Source organism: Sinocyclocheilus rhinocerous, unplaced genomic scaffold, assembly GCF_001515625.1.
Source record: "Sinocyclocheilus rhinocerous isolate Xijiao unplaced genomic scaffold, SAMN03320098_v1.1 scaffold3059, whole genome shotgun sequence".
Lineage (NCBI taxonomy): Eukaryota > Metazoa > Chordata > Actinopteri > Cypriniformes > Cyprinidae > Sinocyclocheilus > Sinocyclocheilus rhinocerous.
In genome coordinates, this window is record NW_015632728.1 from 218,378 (window position 1) to 229,751 (window position 11,374).

Below are 11,374 nucleotides of genomic sequence, written 5' to 3' on the forward strand. Positions count from 1 at the left end.
TGTAATATGTGTGAACTCTTTTATTTTTGTTATCACTTGGCCATTTGACTTATAGCAGTGTCCAGTGTTTCCCATACATTGAGTTATTACTTCGTTGAATAAACTGATCACTGCACGTTTGAAAATTAAAATGCAGCGTGAGTGTTTTTATATGAAAGTATCTTTGAAAAAACCGACGGTCTTCAGAAAAGCTTCGGTGTCATTTTCATTTCGTCTTTCCTGTAATGCCTGATAAAGTAGCGTTTGTGAGCGCAGTCACAGTGCTTATTTGATTACAGTCGTTACCGGGGAAGCCGCTATATCTCCCGCTGCAACAGCGCCTCCTGCTGGCGGAGAATGAATTTGCATTTGCAAGTCTGTGGGAAACACTGGTGTCTGTCAGCAAACATAAACAAAAAGCATGCTTCAGAACTGTTTTGAGAAGGTGCTTAAGTTTTGAGCCATGTATTATTACTCTGAATTAGGCTACTACTACTATTACTATCTTGTACCCTGCAATAATCATTTACTCAAACTCACTTTTATGAGGGGGGGGGAATCGGCCAAACATATCGGCCAAAAAAATCGGCATCATATATCGGCCATCGGCTGGCCTGATTTCTAAATATCAGCATCGGCATCGGCCATTGAAAAACCCATATCGGTCGACCTCTAGTTCTGTATTTGGAGTTTTTATAATTACTCAATAAGAGAGTTTTAAATAGGCTTTTTACAAATGCAGCATGATAACAATGTAAACTGCTTGCCATAGTTTTTTTTTTTTTTTTTATCATTTGCACAATGGGCACCATAATATTTCAGATGAGATTAAGTTTTGTTGTTAAAATAAACGTTATCAGGCATGTGTCTGTGACATTAATCTTCCTCTCCTTCTTTCCCCAAGAAACCTGAATGCATATATAGAGATCCTGAAAGAGGGTGTGTGCAGAAGCAAATAGCAAGGCAAAAATCATGCAACCTGGACTTAAAAATCTTGGCAAACAATGTTACATATTTTATGAGTACTTTCCGATGTATTGGCAAAGTTTGCAGGAAGCCCCCTCCTCCTGTGAGCAGAGCAGCTATTGTGCAGGTCTGCTGGGTGGATGTGGTCTGATGTACGCCATAGTCTCTATGCTATTTTTGACAGAAAGGAAGTGTATAAAAATGAAAAGTGTTCTACCTTTTCACTTCATGTTTGCTGTGGTGTTTAAATAGGCCTGTGATTTTATCCCCCCTTATTGCAAGACAAATGTGCATGATTTGTTAGATACATGTGTGTGTCTGGTATTACATGCTTAATTACACAGCCACATGTAGAGTGTATATATAACATTGAAGTTCATACATGGCTTTTGTTTTTGCCTTTGTTCTTAATGTGAGCAGTCCCTGGTTCAAAAAGAGCCTGTATATGCAGATCAAATCAATTGTATGTCAGTGTGTGTAAATTAGGAACGGGGCATGTTTGGTTACATCTTAATTTGGCGGTTCACTTGAAATCGTAATCTTTTAGGTAAGTGGTAAGAAGACCAGCTGTGCTCTGTACTGAGCTATAGGCCGATGCTTGTGTCACCTCTGCAGGGTCCATCACTGCCTAGGGGAGGTTAACATGTTTTGTGTGAATTTACTTAGTAAATGGAACTAGAATATGTGTACTGGAGCAAACAAAGCCTAGACTGGAGTATGGCTGGGCGATAAACAATATCATATCGAGATTGTGATGAAATGCATGTCATTAATGATGATAAGCTCTGGACATTTGTACTCAATATGGATTAATGTAACAGCAGAAATAAATGTGACAGCAGCCAGTCAGTGCATGTAGCTACTGTAATAAGTTTGCATTTTCTGTGTGTCTCTGTGTAAATGAGTGGCGTATTTTCATCTGATACACAAACTCAAACTCACATTTTGCTCATGTTGCTTTCAGCATCTGCACCTCAGTATATGGGGACATGTACACATGAACTTTACTTCCAGGTCTTCTCTGTGAATCAGTTCACCAGCTATACACTGTTTCATTTGAGAAAAAACTACTGTCAAAAACACACTGAAACTCAAAGATCTTCATGACATCCTGCCAAAATAAAAGTTTGGTTTAACTTAAGAAATTATGACAGAAATATATTACTATTGGATAATAAAATGTACTTCTCAAAGTATTATTATTATCATCATCATCATCATCATCATTATTATTATTGTTATCATTATTATTTTTAAATCAATACATTTTTAATCCATGTTTTAATGTATACACTTCTGCAATGCAGCATCTTATTTGACAAAAAATAAAAATGCATTGTTTTGTTGTGAATTAAATATTAGATTTTCATTAGATATAATTTGTAATTATAAATGGTATTAAATCATAAAACACAGAATTCAGAAGAACGAAATAAACAGAAAACATAATTTAGTGGAAAATAAAATGGATTTCATGGGGCTCTGAATTAAAAGGTTATTTTGTGCAGTTTAATTGTGAGCAAACTAGTTATTTTTATATTCATTTTCAAGGTTTAGCAAATATGTGGAAAGCATTACCTTCCTCATTAAAGGGGTCATGAACTGAGAAATCAAATTTCAGTTGATCTTTTGACATATAACAAGTCAATGTATTATAAAAACATCCTGTAAGTTTCAAAACTCAAAACTTTCTCGTTAGTTTAAAAACTTTGAAACCAAGCCCAGAAAACGACTCGTTTTGGAATGTGCCACTTTATGACATAATAGTGTGGCTAAACACCGCCTCTGCGGGAGAAGATCAGTGCCTACTTCTACATCGCTGCCTGTTTAGCTCCGCCCACTGATACACACTTGTAGTAGGAGGAGAGGAAATACTAGAGAGGTGCAAACAGAGGATTACGCCATCAACACAACCATACAGATGACATTACAAGATTACAAGACACGATGTAGTGTAAAGGTCGACGAAAAAACGGAAAAACACATGCAAAAATTTCGGACTCAGTGTGCAAGGACCTTAAGTTGTGAAAAATAGTAATTGAATTGCCTTCGTTGGGATCCTAACACCTTATCTAGATCGGACGCAAGCGCTGCTGCACATCCATTTCTCTTTCAGGTCAGAAGCAGCGCGAATGCTTGGAGTGTGTCAGAAATAAAACGCGACATTAGTTAACTGTCGGAGATTTGTTGTGTCAGTCCGTGCTGCAACCAGTGTAAACAGAATTGCTGATTATAATTGGTTCTGTTGTGTATAGTCGCGATGTGCCGCTCACGTCCGGTGTAAACACGGGGTAAAATTAGCAAAGAGCTCCAGATCGCATCAGTGAAACACCGTTTGTTTGTTTGCTTTACTTTACTACGGATTGATTTTTAACAAGACAATATGATGCAGGCTTTTCAGAGAGACTGAAAGTAAGACTATTTTTGATCCAGTAGTAATGTCGCAACACATAAGCTTAAGTAAAGGTGTATTTTAATAAGCGGGCATTTACTTGCGAGTCTTGAATGTGCCCTGCCTATAAAAACAGACCGTTCTGCAGAGAGGGTCAAAAACAGGATAGAAAATAGCCTATTACTTCTAAGTTATGATGTTTTTTTTTTTTTACGTAAAATCACACTAACATTATAAGTGAACTTCAGATAACATTATAAAATACTAAAAAATGCAGTTCATGACCCCTTTAATGGTAAATGAATATCTCAAAATAAACCAGACTGGGAATCCAATTTCAGTCAGTCCTCATACAGTCATAGTCATTCTGCTGGATGCATCCTATAACATTTATGATGAGAGTAATCCAGTATGTCAGAACTTAAGATGTTTACCGAGAGATTGAAATCATCTCTGGAGCCTGCACGGCTGTTATTTTATTCCAAGGCAGAAGGTTGCGCTCAGCCCTTCTGAATATTTTAGTGAATGAGGAACCTATCGAACGGAGATCTGCTGGAAGCGCTGGAGAATTTCAGTGTTCATGGCTAGAACAAGAAACATTTGTGCCAGTCACTTGAGTTCCCCAAAAACTCCTGACTTATTCACACAGATGCAGTAAATTGGTGCGGAGGCATAAGAAAAGGGGCAAGGGCAACTGAAAAGTCAGAGCTTCCCACAACTTCAAATCATGCAGTCAGACGATCTCTTCATCCGCAAGTTTCGCAGGCAGAGCCCACGCCCACCCCTAGTGAGAGTGAACTTTGACCCCAAGCAGGATGGTGGTAGCGTGCGGACACGAGTCCTGTTAGAATGGCCCCCTAGGAGAGAGGGAGAGGGAACAAACAGTGAGAGTGTCACACCCAGTGCAGCTGCGCTGAATCTGAGGACAGTAGGTCGTGGACACATAATGCAGCGCAGCAACAGTGACGTCACCCTTGGAGATTTGGATTCAGCGGGGCAAGTCGGAAGGAAGTTGCTCCGAGTAGGGGGCGACAAATCTGGGACCGCTGGGCAGGGCGAGTCCCTCCACCGAGAGTATGGTAGCCTGTCCTCACTTGAAAGACAAACCCAGACTGTAGATCCCAGTTTGGAAGATCAAGGTGTTCTCAGTCCCAATGCCTTGCGCTTCAGAGATCCGTTTCTTCTGCTGGGTCTGCAAGAGGCACCTCCTGAGGTGGACGGCGTGTATCAAGGAAACTGTGCCCCAGCACCAGACACGTCAAAACCGGTCAAGCCCCCCAAACCAGAGGGGCTCGGGAAGAAGGCCAAACCGTCCCCTACACAGGCCCCTCAGTTTTCCTGTGACCAAGTCCCAGGTGGTGCTTGGGTACGCAATTTTGCACACTATGATGTACAGAGTATCCTCTTCGACCTGTCGGAGGCTGCAACCAATCGGGACAGCATCGGGCGCAAGAAGAACATCACATCCGGAGCGTCAGCTGCCTCTCAACTCCGTCCGCTTTCACAGTCCACACCTTCCTCATGTTTTCAGGGCGGAGGGGGTTGCTCGGGAAGCGGGACTGGCTCGGAAGATCTAGAGCAGTCCTTGATGGACGAAGGAGATGGGAACGATAATGATCTCCTGCTCAGTTGTCCTCACTTTCGAAATGAGATGGGTGGCGAGGAGAGTGTGGGGCTCGGCCTGCCGCGGGCCGGCAGGCACAGGTGGAGGAGTCTTCAAAGTCCCAACAATGCTGTGTCCGTGTTAGAGGAGCCCAGGGAAAGCCATGTCCAGGCACAGGGGAAAAGTAACTACTTCATAGAGCATGCAGACCTGGGGGCTCGGTACTATCACAAGTACTTTTACATGAAAGGTGAGAGTTTGTGTGCGGCGAAGCATGTTTGCACTTTTTGAAGAAACATATCACATACTTATTTTTAGGGCTTCCATCAACTAAAGATTTTCTGATTGACTAATAGTTGTTCATTTGAAGTGATTAGTCAACTAATCGCACGTTTATGTTAATAAACCATATAATTCATAATAATGATCCTTTAATTGCCTATAGCCTATAAGTGCTCAAGCGCACACATAAAGCTTGCCACAGAGCACCACAGAAGTAATGATTATGAATGCTTTAGGGAGAAAACAGCAAGAAGACTGCCTTAAAGGCACAATATGTAAGATTTTTTGATTAAAATATCCCAAAACCACTAGTTATATATTTTGCTGACTTGTGTACTTACATTATCCCAAATGTTTTGAAGAATGTTTAAATCCAGAGAAATAAGCAATTTTAACTAGTGTAACGGACCGTGTCCATTGTGTCATTGCATCGCCTGCCAATGACATCATAACCCCTCGATTTTTCCGGTTTTATTTTGTTGAAAACATGGAAACCCCAAAGACACTTTAATATGTTGCATTTTATTAGACAGGTGACAAACGCACAGAGTAGCATTATAACAGAAATTTCAATACACTCAAATGTATCTAGTATAAAACAGCGCTGTTTTACCCCACATACGCATGACCGGAAGAAGCGGAAGTGGTCGACTGTGGCATAATAAAAGCTCCGCTGCTTTACCCCACATACTGCATCGGCTGTGGCGATGAAGACGACAACACCCATGATTCCACACTCAGTCACGGCATCATCAAACTACGCTTTTGTTTCTTGTTTGTTTTGAATATGTGCCCTCTAGCGACGAAAACTTACATATTGTGCCTTTAACATTATAATAATTCATTGATAAACCAGTGTTTTCTGTATTTTTGGCTTACGAGATGAAGTTGACGACACTGACTCGTCATCTCCACAATGGACGTTCACGTTTCCTACGGATTGCATAATCTGAAAATATTTGCTTTCCATTTGAATTGGTTCATTTAAAAGTAGAAATTTCGCTCTCTGTTGATACATTTTTCATGTCTGAGAGGCAAGCATGGAGTTTTGGTTCATTTTATTTATTTATTTATTAATTATTTACGCAAGTTCACAGAGACCCTGACGGCAGAAAGCATATCCTGTTTGTTTTCATTATTTTACAAAAGCACAACATTTTGTTGTTATTGTGAGTGCACGTACACGAAAGTGGACCTTTTTCAGATTCAAAGAATGTATTACTCTTATCTGTATGAGCAAAAAGGACAGAGTATTTTAAGTTAAATGCAAATGATCCCACCGGCTCCTCCAAGTTAACTGTCATGCAGTGAGCGCACTACTGTTCAGCTTCCACACTCCGCACAAACACTTCAATAGTGCACATTTTTCTAGGTTAACGTTAAAGCTAGCGGCCATGTAATGATGCTGTTACTTACATGTTTCAGATGATAAGCCACGTTTGAGGTCGATGAACGAAATGAACGTTTGCATGTCCTGACTGATGTACTGTAATTACCGCACAGACCAGCTGTTAATAATCTTTCCGTCATGGACTACTTGACTTTGCCACTTTCTTTTTTTTTCTGCGACTAAGAAAATTTTGATCGACTAAGCCTCTTCTCGCCAACTAACTGTTAAGCCGCATTCACACTAGATTTTGAGACTCTTTTTAAAAACTTAAATTCAACATGTAACAAATTATAATACATCTAAAATGTAAAAGCATACAATCCACTCTACTTTCCTGCAGCGCTGCAGTTTTAAATTTATGTTCTTTTAATTCCGATAAGAGGTCATGCTGTGACGTATCGATCTGCCGTTGGTCACACGGTATCACGTGATGCGAATTCACAGGTCAGAGTTCACCAAACTTGAACTTTTCTATGCAGCGAAATGCGAAATATCTTCGCACGGGCTTGCGTTTCCGGTCTGACGCATTCGCATGCTTATGAATGGAAGTCAATGGAACGAAAAGTCTAGTGTGACCGCGGCTTTAGTCGACTATTAGGGGGCAGCCCTACTTATTTTCATTGCTTAGTCTACTTTACTCTCAGAAAAATGTGCAAAAATCATACTTTTTGGGGCACAACAGCTTGTCACTGGGTGCTTTGAGGGACACCTTTCCACCTTATTTACCCCTAAAGGGTTCATAGTACCTTAAGGCTGGGGTGCCAATCCTGTTTCTGGAGATCTACCTTCCTGCAAAGTTCAGCTCCAACCCTGATCAAACACACCCAAACTAGCTGAAGCAGGGTTGGAACTGAACTCTGCAGGCAGGTAGATCTCCAGGAACATGATTGGGAATGCATGCCTTAAGGGGTACTACTACATAAAGTATTACTACTCTAAGGTGCTCATAGGGACCTTTAAGGCAGTGGTTCTCAACTCCGGTTCTCGGGACCCACTGCTCCTCACATTTTGTATATCTCACTTGTCTGACACATTCAGTTCAGTTCATGGAGCTGCTGATCTGAATAAAGTGTGTTAAATTAGGAAGATCTGCTAAAACAACGGAATACGCAGTATAATGCATGCCAGGCCAGTAGTTGGCAATGTCACCTTGTAAAGAATCACTAGGTATCTGCACGCATACTTACTCCTATAGACTGAACATGTAATATGCATGCGCATGACGTCACCGTTTTCACGAATTTGTGTTTTCATAGTTTACACAGAGATGATATTATTTTCAAAAACTTGCACTTTGTGTTTTCAAGCCTCCAAAACGCAGTTGTCGTGTAAATGAATGGCCAAAACACATTAATAAATGTCCTGTATAGTTACGCGAGAGTCTGCATAGAATGTGCGTGATACAGATTTCATCATCAAAATAGTATGCGCGTACTATACCGTAAGCACCATTCAATTTTTGTAACTGTGTGTACTTTGTACAAGCAGGTCACACATGGCCATTGACTTGGTTTTGCAATAATCAGTTGAACTGATGATCTGAATCAGGTGCGTTAAATAAGGAAGACATACAAAATGTGCAGAGCACTGGGTCACCAGGACTGGAGTTGAGAACCACTGCCTTATAGGCTACTACTATATAAAGTATTATTACTCCAAGGTACTTGTTTTATTTACCTCTAAAAGGTTTGTAGAAGTACCCAAGGGGTACTACTATATACAGTATTACTACACGAAGGTAAGGGATAAGGGTTACCACTAAAATGTTCATACAAGTACCTTTAGGGTTACTACTACATACTGCACACTACTCTATACTCTATTACTATTCTGAGGCACTAAAGTGCACCTTAAAGATAAATAACATATTTGCCCCAGAAATGTTCATAGTTGTAGCTTAAGGGGTATTTCTACATACAGTATTACTACTCTAAGGTACTAATATGTGCCTTTTAATGGTAGATAAGTTACAAAGTTGTCCCTTTAAGCCCCTGTGAATAGCTGTTGGAACCATAAAGGTGCAATATTTGCACATTTTTTCTCTTTTATTGCCTTTGTTAAACCAACTCACTGTTTTTGTATATGTTGTTGTTCTATATCTGTTAGTCTTCTAAGACCAAATTTTCTGACTAAAAAGGCCCATTTGCATCAAATGTGGTGCAGAAAAAGTTAAGTGAATGACATTTAAATGGCCTGTTAGCACAAAATATGTGTTGGGCTTCACAAAATGCAAATTCACCCACAACAGTACAACAGATTGGGCAACAGTCACCATTCACATTCAGTGCTGTGAGATGTTCAGAAGAAGGCTGTCAGTCCCTAACATTCTGTTTTAGACTTGCTTTTGTGCTCAACAGAATAAAAAAAAAAGAGATATTTTTCAAGTTAAAATGCTAGACTTTTTTGTCTGCAGTTTTCAGGAAGACTGTCTGTCCAGATAAGCAAGCAGTGCCTTTAGTTAAATGTGAAGTGGCACTTATCGTCCTCTTATTGTGGCCTTTTATATATGATGTATAACTGTATTTTATTATAATTAAAGTAACTTTTTTTAGATAATGTATGCGTTACTGCAGTGGTTCTCAAACTAGGGGTGCGGAGAGTACAGATCAACATTTTTGATGACTCATTCTGCACTTCAAAGTACAATCAGATTTCAGATTTTTCAAATGCTAGGGTAGGATTGCAGAGGATGCAATGTGCAAATTTACAGTCTTTTTATTTACAATCATTTTTATAAATGACATTCTTTTTAAATTACACATCATCGTAATTACTAAAATGTATCATTTTACTGTAGTAATAATAGTTGCATATGAAATCTAAAAGGAGGGAATATATTAGACTTAATTTTTAATACACCTGTGGTTGTAACACTAATTTGTCACAATAATAATTTGCTATTTAAAACGAGTGTAGAGTTGGATATGTTGAAAAAAAAAAACACTTTGGATGTTACGCTCATAATACAGGTATAGAACACAATTAACCTCTCTTGACACTGTCATACAGTTTGTACAGTAGTTAAGCCGTAATGCATGCTTGTTCATCTCAGTAGCGAGCCGTTAAAGGTTACACAATCACTGTTCCTCTTTTTCTGCTGTTCAGTATTCTGGTGTTTGTTTCTGTTATTTTCACATTTATTTATAGGATTTTGTATGAATTGTTAAAATCTTCATTTCCCTCTTTTATTCCAGACCATCAGAATTTCTTTGGCATGGACGAGCGTTTGGGGCCGGTGGCCGTCAGTTTCCGCAGGGAGGAAAAAGAGGGATCAAGTGGGTCCCAGTACAACTACAGAATCATTTTCAGGACCACTGAAGTAAATACAACACTCTCTCACACACAGATGTCATTAAAGATTCTGAAACATTTCACGCATTAATTTCCATTCAAAATGCTTTTAATGTCTACCAGAAAAAATGCTCAGAAATTAGGTAATTTTCCACCCTCTCCCTGCTTTTGAGTTTTTTAGTTTGGAATGAATGAGATGATCACTAGAATGTTTTTGCACAAATTTCCCCTTTCATTTTCTTTTTTTAAATCAAAATTTGAACATCATATTATTAATCATTATTAATTACATTAAAGGGGTAAAAAGAACATTATGCTGCTAAAAAGAACATTATTTTGTGTATTTGGTGTAATGAAATGTGTTTATGCGGTTTAAGGTTAAAAAAACACATTATTTTCCACATACTGTACATTATCTAAACAAAATATTAAAAAACGTTTGCATATGTGTTTTTGTTGAGTGTTATATTTGATAAATTAGGCTTTTATGGCTCATATAGTATAAGAGAATATGAAGCTGAAAGAGGAGTAAAAAACACCTCAATTTTACTCAGAAGCCCAAACTGAGAAAAACAGTAAATAAATAAATACATACACACATTTGGTGCAGCCGCTTTATTTGGTCAAAAAGTAAGATGAAATTCTGACTCAAGATTCAAATGCCTTGTAAATCAATCTACATTACATTATCGTCCTCAGTGGGGAAAATAAATATAAGAAATGTATAGGATATATGACTCCTTTAAATCTACATTATGGTTGTGCACTCATTAATTATTTGGTCCCTGCTGTTTTTCTGCAGCTGAAGACCCTGAGAGGTTCGATCCTGGAGGAGTCTGTTCCCTCCGCAGCGCGCCACACCACGCCTCGCGGCCTTTCGCCCAAAAGACTGCTGGAGTTTATTTTGCCCGATCTCAACCTACATTGCCTCAGACTAGCCTCCACTTCCCCTAAAGTCAGAGACACGCTCCTCAAACTGGACGAGCAGGGGGTAAGATATAAGCTGCTTTCTGTAGTTCTGCAGAACTGACAAACTTGGGTTTGATGACAGTTACCGTAAAGGCTGCTAGAAATAGTGTAGCAACAAACATCTTAAATAGTATATTGTAAATATATATATATATATATATATATATATATGTATATAGTTGGTTCCATCTAATAAATGCATTGATAAATGCATAAATGTAAATGTATTTCCAAACAAACGGTAACATTTAAATGCATATACCTTGTAAAACTATTCAGACACTGAGTGAGTTGTTGTGCTTTGGCGTTTATACGCCTCTACAATGGATTTGAAATAAAACAACGAAGATGTGATTGAAGTGCAAACTTTAGGCTTTAATTCAAGGGGTTGAACAAAAAATATAACATTACATTTTTATACACAGACCCCCCCCCCCATTTTTAGGGGCTCAAATGTAATTGGACAAATAAATATAATCATAAATAAAATGTTCATTTTTAA

The 11,374-nt window shown here is 38.9% G+C and overlaps 1 protein-coding gene across 1 annotated transcript in view; it reads left to right on the forward strand.

The window, feature by feature from the left end:
* LOC107742927 (signal-induced proliferation-associated 1-like protein 2) overlaps nucleotides 1-11,374 on the forward strand; it is a 48,401-nt gene that overhangs the window by 13,807 nt on the left and 23,220 nt on the right. The window contains exons 3-5 of the mRNA XM_016556015.1: nucleotides 4,027-5,190; nucleotides 9,807-9,931; nucleotides 10,706-10,894. Coding sequence (XP_016411501.1) covers nucleotides 4,065-5,190; nucleotides 9,807-9,931; nucleotides 10,706-10,894 — 1,440 coding nt within the window. The 5' untranslated portion in view covers nucleotides 4,027-4,064. The remainder of the gene's footprint in view (nucleotides 1-4,026; nucleotides 5,191-9,806; nucleotides 9,932-10,705; nucleotides 10,895-11,374) is intronic.